At 39.0% G+C, this 22,592-nt stretch overlaps 1 protein-coding gene across 2 annotated transcripts in view; it reads left to right on the top strand.

Moving 5' to 3' along the window:
* MAP4K2 (mitogen-activated protein kinase kinase kinase kinase 2) overlaps positions 1–22,592 on the top strand; it is a 365,575-nt gene that overhangs the window by 149,049 nt on the left and 193,934 nt on the right. For both annotated transcript variants that reach the window (XM_078660469.1, XM_078660470.1), the window contains exon 10: positions 11,296–11,358. In XM_078660469.1, the coding sequence (XP_078516595.1) occupies positions 11,296–11,358 (63 nt within the window). The remainder of the gene's footprint in view (positions 1–11,295; positions 11,359–22,592) is intronic.

The raw sequence follows: 22,592 nt of genomic DNA on the forward strand, positions 1-22,592 counted from the left end.
GTGCTAATAGAGCTAAAGAGCTCCACCTTGAATACTTGTTCTACCCACCCAGTTAATAGATGTGTAAATTGTTTAATTCAAACAACATATTGTCAAACGTATGAAATTATAGTCATTTTCAGAATGAGTCAAAGCTAAACATTTGTTAACTCTTGACAAGGAAAATTCAGTACTTAGGTTATAACTTCTTGCTGATGGATCTCTAATCAGCACTTTATTGTGTTAACCAAACCTTGTAACTTTCAATATTTTTGGAATTGCCATTTTAATCATTTTCAAAAATGGGTCAAAGCTAAACATTTTTTGAACTCTTGACAAGGAATACTCAAATACTTTACTTCTAACTTCTTACTGATAGATCTCTATTCAGCACTTAATTGTGTTAATCCAGCCTCATAACTTTGAATCATTTGTCTAAGTTGTACCTAAATTCGGGGACTTGACTCATAATCCTATTACTGTCTATTGTTTACTTAATCAAACCTTGATTTCGAGGGACTTTGTCTCTAACGACCCCTAGAATGAAAGACTTTTACCTATTTTTGTTGAATGCAGGCTCTGAATGATGATGGAACCTTTATTTGCAGTTTTCAAACAACCTAACGAAGGAAGATAGATTTAAGATAATCTATACATACTTAAAACTAAGTTCAGGATGTTGACAAATCAAAGAATTAGAATGTTTACCTTTTTGCTTTAGAATGTTTGAACCGAAGTGAAAGATGGAGCGACTGTATTCTTTCTGCGTCTCCACACTGTTTCTAAAAAGACGGAGACTGTATGTTGAAACAAACTTGTTCATAGTGCGGTAAAATTCGATTGTTTAAATGAAAATCGTCGTTTACTAATTATTTTATCTACGATTGTGCCGGTGATTGTGCTGTAAACTGGGGCCGGCTTCTGCACTTTTGTAAAACAAGGGTTTCAAAGTATTCTCATCTACGTTAACGTTATAGGGCTAGTAGCGTATGTCATAAGCAACCCGCTTTAATTATCGCTTTGGCAGCTAAACTTCTAACCTCTCTAATCAAAGGTATATCTTTAGAGAAAATACAACCGTCTAGTTTTTTAGCTATTTAATGTTTTTTTTAAAAAAACTATTACCTAAGTGGAGACTCGAATGTGGCACTTACTTGTTTTAACTTCCGACGTTTCTGAGCTGGCTCAATCGTAGCGTAATCTCGTGAGAGTATGACTCAGTTTCAAAGCGCCTGGCCCCTGTTTAAATACTTCCTGTTTTTCGTCATTTTAGAAAGTATCATACTTAGTAAGACAACTATGGCGGCCATCTCATAGTGGGGTATTTATCACGGAAGGCTGTTTTTTAACTTTTGATGGACACTATTGTAAAGTTCTAATGGAATTGCCGCGTTTACCTCTGCCACAATAACATCACGATAAGATGTTGGACATATCTATTCTCAATAAAATTAATTTGTTTCATGTCATGTATTGAAAACGATAGCTTAAATGTTATAGTTTGGCCTAAAGGTACTTACAAAATTATCTACAAGTATAGACCACAGATGTTTCCGACTTTGCAGAATGTCGATTGGGGGTGTATTCACCATATTGCGGGACATATGTTGAAACCGTGAAAACTTCTTTATAAAACTTAAGCCTTATATAAAGCCACTGTTTAGAGTTTCTATATCATGGAGAAAATAAACCCAGGCTTCTTACATCGATACTTAGGTATTCTAAACACAGGCTTCTTACATAGAAACTTAGATATTTTGAACAGTGTTGTAGATATCATGACAATGACTATCCAGTCATGGGGTGATCTACATAAAGCAGTTTTTTAGAGTATAGTCTTTATGATGGTCTTATCTTCTGTGACTTTGCTATAACTCTCGGCTTCTATGCCGCGCACATTATAATAACTCTTGATTGTACCACGATGAATTGTTATACTTAGAAAGCCAAGTGAACTTAATCAAGATTTCGGCTAAACCAATTGTTATAGAATCTAGTCTTGTAGAATATCTTACCTCCTATGTATCTCCTTTAACTCTTGGCTACTGAGCCGCGCACAGTCTGATTGCCCTTGGATGGACCACCATTAGTCATTGAATAAGAAAAAGGTCAAATGAACATACTCTGGATTCATAGTATTCAGTAGTTTATATACTTAACAACTTCTTACCTCATACAACTCTTGGCTATTATGCCGCGCACAATCTGATCACACCAATAATGGATAAAGAGAAGCTTGTTCAACACTTATAATGATCTGTTGCTGATCTTTAGCGTAGACATGCCAATGTGTGCCATTCTGTGGCAGAGTTTAAACCTTGTTTAATACTATTGGCCATTTCTATCCAGCGGTTTTCTTTCAATGTCAGAATTTGATCGACGTTTTTTTGCCTGATGGTTTGTTTCACCACTTCTATAATCCACCAATCTATCTCCTTCTCACTGTGTTTAAGGGCTCTGAAATGCTCCACCAATGGTGCATTTTCCACATTACAGCGTATCCGCGATTGGTGCTGTAATATCCTTTGCTTTGCCATCTGAGTAGTTTTTCCTATGTATGTCAGATTACAAGGACATCTCACACAATAGACTACATTTGTAGTTCTGCAATTGGAAAATTGTTTCAGTTCTCTCACTTCACCATTGAGCGTGGTGAATGATTTGATGTTCTTTGTGGTTGCACAAGCCATGCACTGATTGCATTTGTAGTGACCTTTTATAGGTGACAATTGTCTCATGTTGTCAACGATATTAGTGTCAATCTGGTTGTCAAAGGCTCGAACCAGTTTGTCCCTGAGGTTTTGGCCACGTTTAAACACAAACATCGGTTTTGCTTGTAACTCTGGAAGACTCTTTAGAAGTGACCAGTTCTGACTCACGATCTTTTTTAACTGTTGTGTCATGGTCCCAAAAGTGGTCACACAAACCAGAGCTTTTATTTCTGTCTTCTCTTTAGTTTCTAAAAGAGCTTCCCGATTGTTGTACCATGCCCTCTTCAGAGCGATCTTTAGGAGTTTGTTTGGATAACCCCTAGCTGCTAATTTGATCTTTAGTTTTTTCGCCTCATAGAAATAGTCAGTGCGCTTCGTGCAATTACGCCTGAGCCTAAGGAATTGCCCAAAGGGCAACCCATCCCTCAGTGCCTTAGGATGATGACTAGTGTATTTTAAAAGCGTGTTCCTAGCTGTTGGTTTTGTATAGAGGGTTGTATACAGTGTGTTGTTCTCCCCTGATTTAATAGTTATGTCTAGAAAGTTCATCTCTTGTGTGGATTTCTCCATTGTAAATTTCAGATGTGAGTTTCTATTATTGAGCCATTGGTGGAATTGGTTCAAGAGCTCAACCGTGCCTCTCCAGATCATAAATATATCGTCAACATGAAATGTTGGCTAGATAAGGATTTAGTGATCTATTAACATGTTGTACTTCAGAATTAGCCACATATATATTTGCTATGTCGGGGGCATACACAGCCCCCATTGCTACTCCTTTTAGCTGTTTGTAGAAGGTTTTTTCTAACAGAAAATAATTCTCGCATAAAGAGATCTTAATACAATCTACCACAAAGTCTGTTGGTACATTGTGGGGAATGGTACGTGTATTCAAAAGTTGTTCTAAAAGACTGAGTACTTCCAATTGTGGAATATTCGAGTACAGACTTTCAATGTCCATAGTGACCATGATTTCTTTTGTAGGGTCAAAACTATGATGTTCAAGATTGTTAATTACAGCAGTGGTGTCTCTGATGTAGCTACTTGCACCAACTGAAAAAGGCCTTATAAAGAAATCTGAGTATTCAGCTAGTGGTTTGAGTAATGAGTTACAACCCGAAACTATGGGCCTCCCTGGTGGTTTTGCTGAATCTTTGTGAATCTTCGGGAGAATGTAAATTGCTGGAATGGTGGGGGCCCGGTTGATCAGGAAAGAAGCTTCCTTCTCGCTCAACCAGCCACCATCCAGACCTCTTTTACTCAACACTGTTATCTCTTTTTGTAACCTTGCTGTGGGATCAATTGTTAACCAATGGTAATTGGTCTCAATGTTGAGTTGTTTCAACATCTCTGTTCTGTATGACTCATGGTTCCAAAGGACTATCCCTCCGCCCTTATCTGCTGGTTTAATGATGGTATCTTTTAGAGATTGCAGGTTCTTAAGGGCTGTAAATTCCTCTTTATTGAGGTTATTCAAATAGAATGGTGGTTTTTTAAATAGATTCTCAGTTTGTATTATGACAGCATTTTCAAATGTGAGAATCTCCTTCGCCACTAAATTATTCGGCGGAAAGAAGGTTGATGGATGATGAAGGCCTGTGATGTCCTTTTCTTGATTCGTTGGTCTATTTGTGAAAAAATCCTTAAGCCTTATGGTTCTGAAGAACCTATATAGTTCCAATTTTGTCTGGAAAAGATTATTCCTGTTGGTAGGAACAAACGACAACCCAGCAGATAATACTGAAATCTCTGCTTCGCTCAACTGATGTTGAGAAAGGTTGAATATGGGGATGGTGTTATTTTCCTCCATCTGGTGTCTATCTGTTTCTACCATTCGTAATGTTGATTGCGTGTCTGCCTTTGCCCTGGTGTGTACTGATTTCGGTACCAACCCCGTCTGGCACCTCGTGCTCTCCGAGGTGGTCCGGATCCCCTCCTGCCCTGCCCTAAAAAAGGCTGCCTGGAGGTAGAGGGTTGTGTCTCGTAATGTTGTCTTTGGGGGCCTAATGTGGTCTCTTCCCCCGTCTGTGTCAGACCCTGTTTCAGAGAAGGTAATTCTCTTCTGCTGATGTTGATTGAGACTGCCCTGATAACTGCCTTGATCTTGATGACTACCTTGATTTTGGTAGTAGTCTTTATGTAAGTACGGGTAGGTACGTTCTTTATTGTATCTACGTATATCCTTTTGCAATTTCTCAGTTTTCTTCTGGGCATTGAATTCTTCAAAGTCTTTAATTGTAGATGATACCTTCTCTAGTAAAGTTTTAGCGTTGTAAATGTCAGTATTGCTGGAGATCTTATTTTCCAAGATTTCAATTTCTTTAAGTAGTAATTTGGCCTGTCTGGATGCGGTTTCAATACTTAGAACCATCCATGTTCTTGAGCATTTATTAGCAGCAAAACTAAAGCCTGATTTGAAAACATCATCGTCTATGAAGATGATGGGAACATTTTTGATTTGTAAACCAGAAGGAATTATGTTAGAGTTTAAACAAGCTGTTAAGAATTTCGCATGCAGTTCTGTTCTGACTAGCTTTTTCTTAAGCCGTTCCAGTTGATTTAAGTCTGTTTCTTGAGGTAGATTGGTGACAGGACCTCTGTTACCTAGTAATGAGGGTCCTGATGCTATCTGTAGCACATATTCATCAGAATATGTCAAAGTCTCAGCTTCAGACATAGAGTGATTTCTTCTGAAGTTCTGATGTAGTTTTAACCACCTGTTTCAGTGGCCCACAGCAGATGAAAATCTGCACTTAATATAGTTCTAGAAGGGGTGGGTTACCCAATATACCCTTGCGGGCTTGGGCTAAAGTTTGAAATTTAAAGAAAAATGCTAACAAGGGAGTTTGTTCCTAATTAAATTTCAGGATCTTGATCGGTTATTAATTTATATCTCAGACCAGTGAAATGTATTAGAGACCTGTTATTCTTATTTTCTGTCTCATTCAATTAGACACAGTAATCAAAATACTTGAGAATAATGAAAAGCTACACGGATATTATGTTTGTAAAACAAAATTTCATTTTTATATATTTACTTAAAAAGGGTACTATTACAATAAATGAAAAGAATTAATCAAAAACACAAATGGACTCAGAAATAAATGAATTGTTCTACTCGTCCACCTATGCTACTGTCCACCCTTTATCAATAGGTAACAATGAATCCTGTGTTACTTCATACAATGATTCAAATTGTCTAAATAGTTGAAACTGAAAAGATGTGGACAAAAAAGTCGACGTTTCGGCCTTCTAGTTGTTACATCCTCAAGGCCATCTTCAGAACAATTCAAAATTGAGAGAGTAGAGACCCCGTGTGAAAGATACAACAATTATCATGTTACCTTTCAAAACTAAAAAACATTTTAAATTTAAAATCATATACCGTGTGCTAATAGAGCTAAAGAGCTCCACCTTGAATACTTGTTCTACCCACCCAGTTAATAGATGTGTAAATTGTTTAATTCAAACAACATATTGTCATACGTATGAAATTATAGTCATTTTCAGAATGAGTCAAAGCTAAACATTTGTTAACTCTTGACAAGGAAAATTCAGTACTTGGGCTATAACTTCTTGCTGATGGATCTCTATTCAGCACTTTATTGTGTTAACCAAACCTTGTAACTTTCAATATTTTTGGAATTGCCATTTTAATCATTTTCAAAAATGGGTCAAAGCTAAACATTTTTTGAACTCTTGACAAGGAATACTCAAATACTTTGCTTCTAACTTCTTACTGATAGATCTCTATTCAGCACTTAATTGTGTTAATCCAGCCTCATAACTTTAAATCATTTGTCTAAATTGTACCTAAATTCGGGGACTTGACTCATAATCCTACTACTGTCTATTGTTTACTTAATCAAACCTTGATTTCGAGGGACTTTGTCTCTAACGACCCCTAGAATGAAAGACTTTTACCTATTTTTGTTGAATGCAGGCTCTGAATGACGATGGAACCTTTATTTGCAGTTTTCAAACAACCTAACGAAGGAAGATAGATTTAAGATAATCTATACATACTTAAAACTAAGTTCAGGATGTTGACAAATCAAAGAATTAGAATGTTTACCTTTTTGCTTTAGAATGTTTGAACCGAAGTGAAAGATGGAGCGACTGTATTCTTTCTGCGTCTCCACACTGTTTCTAAAAAGACGGAGACTGTATGTTGAAACAAACTTGTTCATAGTGCGGTAAAATTCGATTGTTTAAATAAAAATCGTCGTTTACTAATTATTTTATCTACGATTGTGCCGGTGATTGTGCTGTAAACTGGGGCCGGCTTCTGCACTTTTGTAAAACAAGGGTTTCAAAGTATTCTCATCTACGTTAACGTTATAGGGCTAGTAGCGTATGTCATAAGCAACCCGCTTTAATTATCGCTTTGGCAGCTAAACTTCTAACCTCTCTAATCAAAGGTATATCTTTAGAGAAAATACAACCGTCTAGTTTTTTAGCTATTTAATGTTTAAAAAAAAAAAACTATTACCTAAGTGGAGACTCGAATGTGGCACTTACTTGTTTTAACTTCCGACGTTTCCGAGCTGGCTCAATCGTAGCGTAATCTCGTGAGAGTATGACTCAGTTTCAAAGCGCCTGGCCCCTGTTTAAATACTTCCTGTTTTTCGTCATTTTAGAAAGTATCATACTTAGTAAGACAACTATGGCGGCCATCTTATAGTGGGGTATTTATCACGGAAGGCTGTTTTTTAACTTTTGATGGACACTATTGTAAAGTTCTAATGGAATTGCCGCGTTTACCTCTGCCACAATAACATCACGATAAGATGTTGGACATATCTATTCTCAATAAAATTAATTTGTTTCATGTCATGTATTGAAAACGATAGCTTAAATGTTATAGTTTGAAACTGAGTCATACTCTCACGAGATTACGCTATGATTGAGCCAGCTCGGAAACGTCGGAAGTTAAAACAAGTAAGTGCCACATTCGAGTCTCCACTTAGGTAATAGTTTTTTTTTTAAAAACATTAAATAGCTAAAAAACTAGACGGTTGTATTTTCTCTAAAGATATACCTTTGATTAGAGAGGTTAGAAGTTTAGCTGCCAAAGCGATAATTAAAGCGGGTTGCTTATGACATACGCTACTAGCCCTATAACGTTAACGTAGATGAGAATACTTTGAAACCCTTGTTTTACAAAAGTGCAGAAGCCGGCCCCAGTTTACAGCACAATCACCGGCACAATCGTAGATAAAATAATTAGTAAACGACGATTTTCATTTAAACAATCGAATTTTACCGCACTATGAACAAGTTTGTTTCAACATACAGTCTCCGTCTTTTTAGAAACAGTGTGGAGACGCAGAAAGAATACAGTCGCTCCATCTTTCACTTCGGTTCAAACATTCTAAAGCAAAAAGGTAAACATTCTAATTCTTTGATTTGTCAACATCCTGAACTTAGTTTTAAGTATGTATAGATTATCTTAAATCTATCTTTCTTCGTTAGGTTGTTTGAAAACTGCAAATAAAGGTTCCATCGTCATTCAGAGCCTGCATTCAACAAAAATAGGTAAAAGTCTTTCATTCTAGGGGTCGTTAGAGACAAAGTCCCTCGAAATCAAGGTTTGATTAAGTAAACAATAGACAGTAGTAGGATTATGAGTCAAGTCCCCGAATTTAGGTACAATTTAGACAAATGATTTAAAGTTATGAGGCTGGATTAACACAATTAAGTGCTGAATAGAGATCTATCAGTAAGAAGTTAGAAGCAAAGTATTTGAGTATTCCTTGTCAAGAGTTCAAAAAATGTTTAGCTTTGACCCATTTTTGAAAATGATTAAAATGGCAATTCCAAAAATATTGAAAGTTTACAAGGTTTGGCTAACACAATAAAGTGCTAAATAGAGATCCATCAGCAAGAAGTTATAACCTAAGTACTGAATTTTCCTTGTCAAGAGTTAACAAATGTTTAGCTTTGACTCATTCTGAAAATGGCTATAATTTCATACGTATGACAATATGTTGTTTGAATTAAACAATTTACACATCTATTAACTGGGTGGGTAGAACAAGTATTCAAGGTGGAGCTCTTTAGCTCTATTAGCACACGGTATATGATTTTAAATTTAAAATGTTTTTTAGTTTTGAAAGGTAACATGATAATTGTTGTATCTTTTACAGGGGGTCTCTACTCTCTCAATTTTGAATTGTCCTGAAGATGGCCTTGAGGATGTAACAACTAGAAGGCCGAAACGTCTACTTTTTTGTCCACATCTTTTAAGTTTCAACTATTTAGACAATTTGAATCATTGTATGAAGTAACACAGGATTCATTGTTACCTATTGATAAAGGGTGGACAGTAGCATAGGTGGACGAGTAGAACAATTCATTTATTTCTGAGTCCATTTGTGTTTTTGATTAATTCTTTTCATTTATTGTAATAGTACCCTTTTTAAGTAAATATATAAAAATGAAATTTTGTTTTACAAACATAATATCCGTGTAGCTTTTCATTATTCTCAAGTATTTTGATTACTGTGTCTAATTGAATGAGACAGAAAATAAGAATAACAGGTCTCTAATACATTTCACTGGTCTGAGATATAAATTAATAACCGATCAAGATCCTGAAATTTAATTAGGAACAAACTCCCTTGTTAGCATTTTTCTTTAAATTTCAAACTTTAGCCCAAGCTTGCAAGGGTATATTGGGTAACCCACCCCTTCTAGAACTGCAGTCCACTTGTGGCATTTAACTTAAAGCCCCTGGGTACAGAGGAGCACAAGCACTTTACTGTGTTCTATAGCCATCAAAAATACGGTTCGCAAAAGAAAATCAGGATGACCCTGCAGAAAGGTCAAATTTCCAATAGCCTATTTGAATCCTGCCCCTTTTTCAAGCTAGGCTAGAGTCAGGGACTAAATTACAGTCAAAACGTGTATCTTTACTAGCCTATGATTGGGGGGCACCACAAATGGGACATAGATCATAAACTACCTGACCTTCATAAGACCTTGAAAGGGAGGTATGCTCTTAGACCAAGAAACAAACAGTACCATGAGGCCAGAGTTCCCCCCACCATCCTGCAAATACATGCCCCTACTGCAAATTGGGTGGTATAGGATGAGGTATTTACCACACGTGGCAAATACCATTACCATACGCTTAGTTAAGTGTGGTAAATACATCCCTTTTCCAGTTTTCAACTTGAAAATGTGGGACAAAAAAATTGAATTAGTTTTAACTCCCCGAATTCCACATGGTTTGTCTTTCGTCCAGGTCTTTTCCCCTCGATGGGTTGCTGCAGGTTTGTCCTGCTGGAATCTACAAGTTGGAAAAGCTTTACGAGTGTACCAGTTATCACACCACTCCTAATTCCGATTCTTGTGCAAACTCTTATTTGCACATGGATTCGTATTTAGCTCTTAACTTGTAATGAGGGACTAAGTGTCGGTCAAAGACGACTGATACATTATTTTGCTGGTAGTGATAAAGGAAGTGCCTTTTTGCTGCCCTCTTTTTTTTCTTCATGATAATTGCAATTTTGACACTGAGTTCCAAAACAATTAGAGACTTGCAAGTACACTGTAGGATATTGCAAATTGGCTTTCTGTGTTTAGGAATCATGCCAATTTGCTCAGCATAGACTTTGCGATTGCAAAACACTTTGGGGTACTTGTAGCCCAAAACTTCATGCCTTTTGCTGTCCATATCACCTAGATATTGCATTGAAAAGAATGTCTCTCTTAACCAGGAAGTCCTAACCAAACTATTTGCAAGCATTCTACCCATCCAAGTGTTCTTTAGTTGTGAAAGGTTCAAGTCACGGAAGAAGAAAAATATCCAGGACTAGGATAATGGAATAGTACCTTAATGGGAATTCTGATATCTCTTGGTACTTGCTTTAATTTCTTCACAAAAACCAGCCATCCACCCTCTTCAAATATATACAGCACTTCAGAGCTACATTTCAGAAACAAACAGGAAACAATGGGATATGCACATGGAGTTAGTGAGAATGGGTGCTTGTAGGGTCCCACCAAACACCTTTAAAATCTCTGTGTTTTTGTAGGGGAGTACTTCATCCTGTTCTGTCCTGCTCTCAATTAGTAACTAGTTTTGAAGGAGGAAGAAGCGCAAGGGCAAAGAGTAGCCTGCTCACCTTTAAGATGGTTTTATCTCCCTCTGCTCTAGTGTCTTGTGTCTCTGCCTCCTTTACCTGGAAGCCCTGCATTTCCTGTATTCATCTGTCTTTTCCTGTTTACTCCTATGATTAGCTGTGCATGTCGTGTCCATCTACTGCTTTATCTCTTTGATGAGATTTGCATGTCCTGTGCCCCGCCCTCTTCTCCCTCTTTCTCTTTGATGAACTATCCATATGCAGGGTCGCTTTTCCACTAACCACTGTATCTCTGTGTGACCCCTGACTGTGTGCGCCCCTCTTTTTAGCCCCCTTTAGCCATGTTATTAGAACTGCATGTACTCTATTAATATGTCTGCACCCTCACATCAGTAATATGCTTTGACATCCTTTGTCTTTCTTTCTTTGTCTTTGATTAGCCACAAATTCTCTCTTTTCCCTCTTTATATTATATAACTTTGATTTGGTAAACTGACCTTGTTCATTCTTCACAGGGCATTAATGGTAATGTCGAAAAGTAACTTTCAGCCGCCTAAGCTTCGGGAGAAAGCACGTTGGTGAGTACACTGGCCTCTGCAGTAGGGCATCTTCATGAATGCACTGGGAGTGACAGAGCTGCAAAGTTCGTGACAATGTGTTGGGGGCCTTGATATATGGAATCTTGTGAATCACTTTTACTTAAGAAATTGACCTCTGCAGGGAAGAATGAAAAAAGGTGGTGACTGAGATATTGGGGCACTGAAAGAGAGAATTCTTGCCACATGATCAAAGGTCCGAGGTGCTGGGTGGGCCTTAATGTTTATCCCTAGGATGATCATTGAAGAAGTGGATCTTCAGTTCCTTCTTGCACATTAAGATTGAAGATGGAAGCCTTATGCACATCCTTCGTGCGGAGAGAGTGAAGGCTCGATTCATGTTTTTTTCGTTTTGAATTTATTGGTTTAGAGTTTGACTTTGCTTTGGGTCCTTGTGTTCCATTGGCTTCAGGACTTGATTCGTTTTTTGTCCAGATATGGAGTTTTGCCACATTTGATGCTTTATAAGTGAAGAAGTAGGTTTTAAGCACTTTATAAGGTTTTGTGTGGCCCTCCGGTTAAGGATAAAGGCGGTTGACCTTTCCGTCTTTTCACAAAGTCAACAGATCATAGGTTTACTTTCTGCTCCTGAAAGGTTGTTCTGCCTATATTTTTCTGGCAATGTGCATCTTAAAGAAGAGACTCAAGGGTGAATGTAAGTGATTTTATTTTTAATGTGAGCTGAGGTGTGCATATCTCCCACACCATGTCAGACAACCATTTGTTTGTCAGAAAAAAATGATTTTAAAGCTTTGTTTTTATTAGTTTTGCTATAAAACAAAGCCAAAACAATACTTTTTTTTTTTTTTTTTTTGGTTAAAAACTTTTATTGAGCAACAAAATCAAATTTACAGAGATGGGCCTACAACCGCACGGGCTGGCCGCTAAGAACAAGGCACAATGTGAGAAAAACAATGATAGCCACTCCGGTGTGCAGGCACAAACTGGATACAGGGTGTCGCCCACGCTATAGAACAGGAGAAGACAATTTTCATGTTTTATACATACAAAAATAACAAACATCAAAAAGGCGAATGCATAATAAACTGAGTCAGCCCAGGAGGGGGAGGGGAACCCCACTAATCAGGAATCCGAAGTCACAATCAGTAGGATAAGGCAAGGCAGGGGGGAACAGCGGGGAGGTAAATCAAATCAAAGGACAGTATAAGAAAGTTCAGGAACGTCGGCCTAGGGAGACAGGGTAACATCAGGGGTTTCAGCCAATGGAGGAGCACAAATTGTAGTGTAGTTCCTATCATCCCAATAGGCTCTGCGCATTGGAATAATACCTACAGCAGTAAAGGCCTAGACCAGACGTTAACTAGGTCTACTACTGTCGATACTAGACTTAAAGTTTTGGGTTTGCCAGCTTAGCTCAGAGTTCACTAGAAACTTTCTCGAATGTTCAAGGAGGACTTAACTTCCCTGATTAGACAAGAAGGGATTTAGTTTCTGACAACCATAGAACATGACAACTTTGCTCTCCCCGAATCAAGAGTATATCTCGAGAGTCGTGTGAACAAAAGGCAATTTATTTTACTCATTCAGTACGTGCATTCTTAGTCTCATCAGAATGTAGAGAAAAGGAAGAGACGGGCGTGTTCAATAAAAAGGTGGTATTTATTGATCAGTCTCTTTTCTCATACAAGAGAAATGGATCGATATTATTGCAATACTTATAGTTAAGTAAAGTGCATACATTAAAAGCAATAGTATAAAATAATACTGTAAAAACATTGATATGGTTTCTAAGCCATAAGATGTTTTAAAATGAATAAAATATATTACATACACATATACATTTGACTAAACGTACTCAACTGGTGTTTCTAAATACGCCTACCCCGTGTACCTGACCTAAGCCTAATACGTGGGCGGGAATAGAAAGTTACAGTTTAAGTTAAGTTTGTTTTTGCCAAGTGAATAACTAAAGAATTCTCTGTGAGGGGTTATTCAGTTCTGTACCTGGAAGTTAGGATGAATGAGGAATGGTATCTCTCTCTCTGGTCGCGAGGGCTACCCAGAAGCGCCGGTGCTGGATTTCTCGGCAGGAGAAAGCAGCGCGTCTCTCAGCGCGTCAGGAAGGCGGGGCTGCGCCAGCGGGGTCTGCTCTGCTCTTCGCTTCGGCAAGTATGGCTGCTCCGTCTCGTCACCACGCGTGTGTTTGCATAGGGCAAGATCGGTAATATTTATACCTTTAAGGTGCCGAGATTGACGTAAGGATGGACATAGATACGTCAATAAGGATGTCATACGACTTGCTCGTTAGCACATTCTTTTACTGAAGTTCTCGGTGAAATCAAAACAATGGCCGCAGGGTTTTGCCCAGGTTGTCAGGTTTGATTTGTTATGAGAACTCCGTATGCCTTATCAGGGGCTGGAGGAATATCGCTTGTCTAATTAGATCGCAAGCGTTATGACCTAATCAGATAACACGTTCCTGTGCCGTAGTGTGACTGCGTCAGATAACGGTATCTGCATCATGGGGATTTTCTGCCTCATGGGCTGATTACTTGTTAACTTGTTAGTTTGCTAACCAGACTAGGGTCAGGAATAGGGGGATCGATTCAGAACCTATAGGAATACATCACACCCACTCCACGCTAACTATGGTCATATTTACTAATCTATGCATAGTATAACATACTACAACATACTATAGAGTATAGTGTATACCTTACCACCCCAAAATACATAAATGCATTTTGAAATTTTCAAATATACGGAAAAATTGCAGTCATATGTATTGTATGCACTCAAGCTATGGAATAATGCTAAAGTAATCACGCATTTGTATACATTATTGCTTATTTGGTATATGAGAATTACACATGAAATGGCTCTTAATACAGAAAAAAAGTTCGAGACCATTCCATCACAGAATAAAATATTTATGAACATACCAGCGGGCAGCTAATGTCTATAAGCTATCTAAAATTTAGAAACCGTAGTTCTCTAAGAATAGTTCTTACTTTAAGCAGAAGATAAGTGTCCCGAAAATTTGTAAAAATATTTGGGGCTGCTGGAAAAATTGCTGTCCGTGAACTGGAGGTAAAATTGTTCATGTGACTTTATTTTTAAAGTTGAAGGCCGAATTCAGGGAACGCCGTGTGCGAGCTTGCTCAAAAGTCTCTATTTCTGTTCTGGAGAGAACATCATATCATTTAGGCTTTCGAAAAAACTGTCAACAGCTTCCTGGGAAAGTTCCACTAACTCGGAAATAGGTGTAATCATGCATTCGTGCGCATGATTGTCTCCATTGACATTCTGATTCGCATTGTTGACAGAAGGTCGTACCTGATCGATGCTGCTTTCATCTTGAACTTCACTACCCATCAATCGTAGTGGTGAAGCTTCCACGAATGCCGTCATCAGGATTGGTAGCCTTTGAGGGCAGCACAAAGCGTGAACCTTGATCGGGCTCAACAATGTTTCTGCATCCATTGGCGCATCCGATTGTAGCGTCAGACAGGTGTCTAACACGCATTCTTCTCCGCATAGCAGACACCTTAATACAGGTAAAACACATCTTTGCCACATTGGTCGAAATGATAGAAACCAAGTCATGTTCAGGTCTCTAAGCCGGGAGAGTCCCAGGATTTTTGATATCCGGTCCCGGTATCCAATGGCTAGGATTGTTTCTTCCCTTGTCGCAAGAGTTTTGTCTGTGACATGGGTTGCCATAACGAAAAATAAGGACTAAGAATAGGATTCCTGCAATTAGTCCCAAGATCAGGGGAAGTCCGCCAAAAATCGAATGGACGAAATCTGGAAAAATACCCAGTATGGCTTTGAATGGTGTTAATGCCATCGAAAATACTGTCTTAAATACCCTTGAGACCCCATTGGTATCAGAAATATTTAAGATTTCATTTAGAATTTCCGCGAAATGTATGGGGGAATTAGTTGATAACAATGAATGTATCTCTGCAGTCGTCCTTGCGACTTGTAGATCATACGTTTCTTTTGATGACGTGAGCCTTGTAGGCGTCTGAAGAAGCACTGTTTTCATTCTGCTTAAAGTATCTATTCGAATAGAAGTAATTTTCAAATTGGGCCATGCCCTTGCCTCCCTGTCTGGAAAGGAGCTGGGGAACAATGAGCGTCCACAGCACTTGACCTTCGCAGTCGTAGTTACGAGATAAGGAGTCCCGGGCATAAGACTACAACATCTGCGGTCTACAATTAGAATGTAACTCCCATTATAGAGTCTTTGAAAGAATGGTTCTATTTCTGTTGCAGGTGCGCCTTGCTGGTGACATGAAAGGTTGTATGAATTCCCTTCACAGGCTCCATGCAAACTAATTCCGTTACACAGAAGTGTGCCACTTAGTGACATCGCACAATTGTTGCCACTAAGAAACACTTTCTGTCCTTTATTACTGACACATGCATGTGAATAGGGCAGGTTCCATGTTGTTTTAAGGTACCCCTTTCCCAATTTCTCGTACATGCCAGCCTGTATATATTTTTGGCAGTATTGAAACCTGAAGGTTGAGATTGGAATATTTAGTATCCCATGTATTATCCATTCACTGACAGGTCGTTCTGACATTGTCACTGGTAATCTTTCGAGTTTCTCAATGCTCAGGATTGTATAATCAGCACCCTTTTGTGCCATACTGATTTGTCTATCAGTAAGGTTAAAGATTTGGAATAGTGACGTTGTGTTGATTAAATGCCAAGGCACATAGCCTGAACGCAGATTTTGTAACGTCCAGCCAAGCTGTACAATAGAGCGCAATTGTGACTGACCGTGTTGTAATAACAGTAAGTCCTGCGATAATATGTCGATTGCTGAAGACACAATGCTGTCCAAAGAAAAAATTCTGGAGGACAGAGTCATTAACCCATTGTCCACTACAGAAAGTGATTTTTCCAAATTAATACGGTCAATTTCCCGTATTCTCTCTGCTGTTTCAATTTGAGTAACCTTCCAGGCCTCATTGTATGCTGCATATACAGAGGCTGCTATGAAACGCTTTTGACGCTGTTTGCGTGGTCCCATAATGAAATCACGCAAGTCAGCACCATCAGTAAGTAAAGTTAGGTGTTGCTTAATTTCTGCCAGTGTGGAAGTTTGTAGCCATTGAAGGCATAATTTGCCCACACTGTAGGTTGTTATTATCCCTGGGTGATGTCTTTGGGGATATCTAGGGTCTGGCCTGGTCATTTTGAACCCCTGTGTTTTGTTCAGGAATCTGTCTTGACAGTTATTAGTATCTGTGGGCCAGATCAACCATTGTTTCCAATCAGGATGTGTTCTGTTTTGGTTTAATATATGGTTTACGTCTATCTCTTCATCTGTAGAAGTGTTGCTAAACATTGTTGGCTTTGGAATAGACGGTTTATTTAAATCTTTGATTTTGGCTAGGCCAAGACAGGTGGTTTGTTGAACAGTGTCATTTAAAAATATCATTTGTTCTGGGATCATGCAGGCTCTAAACAAAGCTTCTATACCCTGTACTTGCCAATCTTTTGTACCCCAAACACTTTTCAATTCAACATTTTTGTCCCAATAATCAAATCCAAAAGTATTCATTTTTTCAAAAAAGGAATCTGAATATATCAATTTTGTGTTTGTTATCATGGTCTTGGTCCCTGTTTTGTTTGACAATTTAAAATAAAATGTTTCAGCATTACTTGTGTTAAAACCTGAAAAATATGAATATTTGTCGTATACGGTTCTTGAGCTCCCTTTTGGAGGTGTTGCATAATGTTCCCATTGATTATAATTTAAAACATTTCTAGGTTGTGCAGATTTATGTAGAAAATGGTTACCATAGTGGTTATAACAGTACATACTATCATAATTTGTAGAACCCTGCAAATAATCATGTTTGGTAAATTTAGCAGACATTACTAAGTCAGACATCATATTATTAATGCTTTCGAAGTCCCAATCATCAGCAAATGAGTTTGGTTTTACAAAGTCACTCAAGGAGATCTTAATTTGGTGTGGATATTTCAGGATCTCGACCGGACCATAAATTTCATAGTCAGTGTTGTCCCAGGCTACCCCACCAGGTATCGGATTGGCTGTGAAGTTGACTGAAGAAAGTTCTCTTTTCTCGACGTGTGAAGATGTGTGTGGTTTGAGGATCAAGTTGATTTTCTGACTTGCTGTGTCCATTTTAGCATATTTTCCCTCAATTAAGCGTCCCAAAGTAAGTACCATGATGAGCCAAAGTATGAGGATAAATGCACCAAAACCCACCCAAAATTCAATCCATGGAGAAATCAGATATGTTTCTTTCAGTTGTTTCAAAAGTTCTTTAATTTTTTCTTTAAAGGTTTTTGATGATGGCTGTGTCTTTGATTCACTGAAGCCTTCAGAGGAATCATCGAAGTTTATGAAGTAGCCGGATGCAGTTCTGTCAATTGTTCCAATTGCTTCAGGATTTCTGTTTTTTGCATGTTCACTTGGTACTTCATTATAGATTGGTGTGTCTCTGCTAAATGTTTTTATTTGGGTTTTCAGAGGTCTGAGTTCTATTGCATTGTTGCATAGTCCTTGTTGTTCTTCTGTAGGCGTTTCGAATGTGATGAGCCTCTTTGTTAGGACCTCTGTACTGGTAGCAAACCTTGGCGTTCTGCTACTTATGGGGAGTCCACTTGGCCTACCGTTTGTTATCGGCCACATGATTGTGGTTTTACCAGGTCGATGGATACAATTCGGTTCTCCTTTTTACCAGCAAGTGGCGATAGTACAACTGATCTTGTCCCGTTGACAGACAAGACAGGAACTGCTTTTCTGTAAGAAGGCCCAAATTCCTTCTTTACCGCGATCTTCTCCCTGACTAGATCCCCGACTTTTGGAATCCAGACAGGTCTTGCTGGGACAGCTGGTGGTTCTTCAGTGGTTGTTGGCTGTTGTTTCAACTTTATGTTGCTCAGGTCTTTTCTTGTTTTGTTTAAGTCCTGCAAAATAGCCAAACGGTCTTTGATATCAAAGCTTTTTTCTTTCACCACTGAAGTCTGACTATCAATGTCAGAGATCATCATCCTAGTTCCAAATAATAATTCGTACCCACTGAATCCCTTCAGAGAATTTCTTGGCAAGTTATTTAGACTACGTTGGACACTTATTAGATGTTTGACCCACCCAGCTCCCGAACCTAATACCTTTGCCGTTATAGATTGCTTTATGTCACGGTTTTTTCTTTCAACAATTCCGTTCCCCTCAGGGTGAAATGGACAAGAGTACCGCAATGCCACGCCCATGCTGACCATGGCCTCCTTATAAGCTCTAGAGCTAAAAGCAGGACCGTGGTCCGAATGCAGCATGCCAATTGCGTATGTGCCGATAAAGACTCGCAAATCTTTGTATAACGGTCCAGACGTCAGCCGAGTGCTGAGGATCTACATTATAAGTGGAAACTAGCCTGTATATGTTAATCGCAAGCCTTGCTTTTTACTCTTGATTTTTTCTGGAGTAAAACGACAAGGTATTAAACTGTTTCTCTCCCCACTGCGATCTCTGTTGCAGTTTGGGCAGTTTTTTACAAACATGGTGTGACGCAGGCTCATGCCTGGCCACCAGTACCTTGATTGTAATTCTTCCAGAGAATCTTTTAGTTTGTGGTGTCTGAGACCCTCGCCTATATGTGCGTCTGCGATTAACAAGTTTCTCCTGTCCATGTTTGGAATCACTCTATCCCCCACTCCAGGGATTCGAGCGAAAGGGACGGAGTTTGCATCGATTATGTATGTATAATTGAGTGGATAGTTGATCGGTAATGCTGAGCAGTCGCCTTTTGATGACGTTTTCACCGCCAGCACTGTTTCACCGTCAATGTATTTTAATGTACGCTTTTTTCGAACTACGGGAGCCGATTTAGTGGCTGCCGCGCTGGCTGTTTCAGCCAATGAATTCCCTGCAACGTGAACGCCATCACGGTGATGACTCAGTGAGTGTGTCACGTGAGTCTTTGGTAGCTCTTTCTGTAAAAGAGCTATTTGTTCCCAGAGCAATTTTTGCTTTATTGGTGCATCTGTGTCATCTTTGTAACCGTTTTGAATCCATTTCTGCAAATCCTTGTTATATGATTTGACGCAGTAATATGAATCTGACACTATAAGTGTCGGGAATTCGCGATCCGCATTATCTAGCGCCATTTTCAATGCTATTATTTCAGTCTGTTGTTCTGAATTAGTTTCTACTGAGTGTGTTTTTGTTAATAGAGGTTTTAGTTTACCTCCGCGCCACACTTCTTTTGTAATCCCACATGTGGGGTTGTATGCTTGTTCTCCCCAAACGGGGGGTTGAGCATGTCCGTCTGTATAAATTACACAGGCGTAATGTCGTAAAGGCAGAATGTCGGTTGGCAGAGGATATGTTTTTTCATATTCTAAATTTTCCATTTCTTCTAGTTCTAGAAGATTGTAAGCCAAGCTACACTTGATAGTTCATATCCTACGAACAGGACTGTCAGATGGGCAATTCTGGATTTTTTAAAGTTGAATTTGTAACCTTCTGCTGCGAACCCAAGTATTATGGTGTTCACTCTTTTCAAGTGAGTCTCCAAGTCATCATCTGTTAAGTAAATGTCATCGACATAAGATAATGCTTCATCATCATATAGTTGTAGTAATTCTGTTACTCTTGCTGAGAATACCCCCGGGCTGTTCTTGTACCCCTGGGCTAACCGACAGAATTGTTTTTGAGTGCCATTTATTGAGAATGCAGTTAAATATCTGCTCTCTGGTGCTATGTTTTGACAAAAGAATCCATTAGAGATGTCTAAGGTTGTTTTGTATTTTTTGCGCACTATGTTATTCATTAGTGCAGCACTATGTGAGTTTTGCACTGCAAAAGTTTTGCAACATGTGTTAAGGTGTCGGTAATCCAAAACTAGACGATATGAATTGTCTGGTTTGGAGACCGGAAACAAAGGGTTGTTCATTTGTGAGGTGCAAGTTTCAATCACCCCCTGGTATTCTAGCTGATCTAGTATTTCATTTACCTGTTTTTTAGCTTCTTGCTTAATTGGGTACTGCCTTTGTGCAGTAGGTTGTGATTTTAACTGGATTTTGTGAGGAGGAGAGTCCTCATCCCATCCCACGTGATTTTTATATAAAGCAGGAGCTAGAGCCACTGCCCATTTTCTGGCAAGTGTGTATTTTTTATGAATTGGAATTTGATTTGAGAAGGCAGGCATAATTATTTCTTCGCCATGAGGGCACTCCCTGACAAACTCTGGTGGCCAGTCTTTTTCAGCTAGAAGGATATCATAGCCATTGGAGAGATTATCCCAAAATAGTCCCCTTATTTTTCTAGTCTTATCCCCCTCTATACGCAATGTTATTTTGTATATTTTGTGAGGTTTGCTAACTCTGGTGTCCGCAGTTTCCACTTGAAGATATTCATTCGTGTCCACTGTCTCCAGATGATTCATAAGGACTTTGCGAGCTATGCTCACTTCTGCTGCGCTGTCTAGCATTGTCTGAGCCCACTCTCCGTTTTTCAGTTGTGTCCTCAGTATTCTCGGCATTGTTAACTACCTTGATACTGGCTACCTTCTTTTTTGGAAATTGTAATTTCTTTTTTAGCTGAGCAGGTTCCTTGTCTTTGGACTTGGCGTGCTCTTCTCTTTGTTCTGATCGTCCTCTTCTTTCCGATTTCTGCGAGGAAGTCTGAAAAGATTGAGAGGGACGTGTATCAATGTCTTGATATCTATCAGGCTTTTTTATATTATCCCTATTTCTAAGGTTATATCTATTCCCAGAGGGGTCACTCTGGGGTGACCTGTGTCTTTGGTTCGGAGATTTTTCTCTTCGCCTAGGAGACCTTCCTCTGGACTGGAATTTCTTTTCTTTAGGATTGGATTGTTTGTTTCCATCCCAGTTCTTTTTTGGTGATGTAGATTTATTATTAAAAAATATTTTTTCAGGACTTTCAATTAGTTGCGGTTTTACTGGTATCCCACCTAAACTATCTCTGCCTAGTTCCTCATAGGATTTTTCTATGATTCTGGCAATTTCAGCTGGTTGGTCTGCTATATCTGTCTCTTTTAACCTCTGGCGGATCGCCACGTTTGCTGCTTCTCCCTTTATGTTGGCTAGTAATATAGCCGAGACCTGCTTGAAGTCTTTTAGTAATTTCATACCAAGAGTTAAAGCGGGTTCTGGACCGTATTCATCTTGAATTTGTTTTAGCACATCTGGTATTACCGAAATGGATGGAACACCGTGCGTTTTTGTGTAGATGGAAGCAAAGACTGTACCCCAAGTGTCACAGTCCTCAATGTGTGGTGCGATTCCTATTGGAAGACAGATAGTCAGAATCCTGTGTTTTTCTAGCGGGGTGGTGTCGGGAAACACCGCCTCTATTTGGGTGATTTTCTGCGCTAGCCAGAATGGTATTTGTTCCCGTTTAGCCGGTATTTTACCTATGCAGGATTGGATGTTCTGTGGTGTAATTTTATTTGTGTTCCCCTGGTGAGGGGTCAGCTGTGGAAGTTTAATCGCTGGCTGAATTGTTGAAGTCCGCATCACATATTGGACTAATTGTCTGTGTATTTTTATTAATTGTTTCAGCTGTGTTAACAGCTCTGCTGCAGACATCCCTTCGATGTCTGGATGTGGTGTGTATCCGGCTAGGACCGGCCACGTTGCTCCTGGTCTTCCTAAAGGACCGAGCCTGGTGATGTGATTGTTATGTTTTAGGGTGCCATTAAATAAGAGCAAATGCTCTTGAAATTTAAGTGGTACTTCCACCTCCTCGAAAGGAGTGTACATTTCAGGAGGTTCCTCTATTTTGTAATAGTGGAAGTACTTTGTTACAGGATTTGCTGCTGGAAAATGTATCCATGAATAGTATACCTCTGTCTGCCGATATTCGTGTGCCTCAATTATGAATATGACTGTGCCACCTCTATGTGTCAGTCCATTTTCTATAAGTTTTAAGGTTATAGATTTTCTTTTAATGACCGGGATGAGTATTATATCCTCGTCTGCTGCTTGCATGGTAGCATCAGCTGCTGCGAGTTCAGTTGCTAATCTAACTGCCTCTCTTTCATCCTCATTGTCTGACATTTTACTGTCCAAAAGGTTATTTTGTTTGTTTGCAGATCAGGTTTCTTATGGAAACAAAGATTAGATGCACAATATTTTGGAACTGTGTATCCTTCAACGTTGACTATACCAAGAACCATACATAGGAGTTCCCTCCTGCGAGGTCTGGCGGATATAACCTTTCACCCACTCCAGACGTC

This window comes from Lissotriton helveticus, chromosome 9 (genome assembly GCF_964261635.1).
Source record: "Lissotriton helveticus chromosome 9, aLisHel1.1, whole genome shotgun sequence".
Classification (NCBI taxonomy): Eukaryota; Metazoa; Chordata; class Amphibia; order Caudata; family Salamandridae; genus Lissotriton; species Lissotriton helveticus.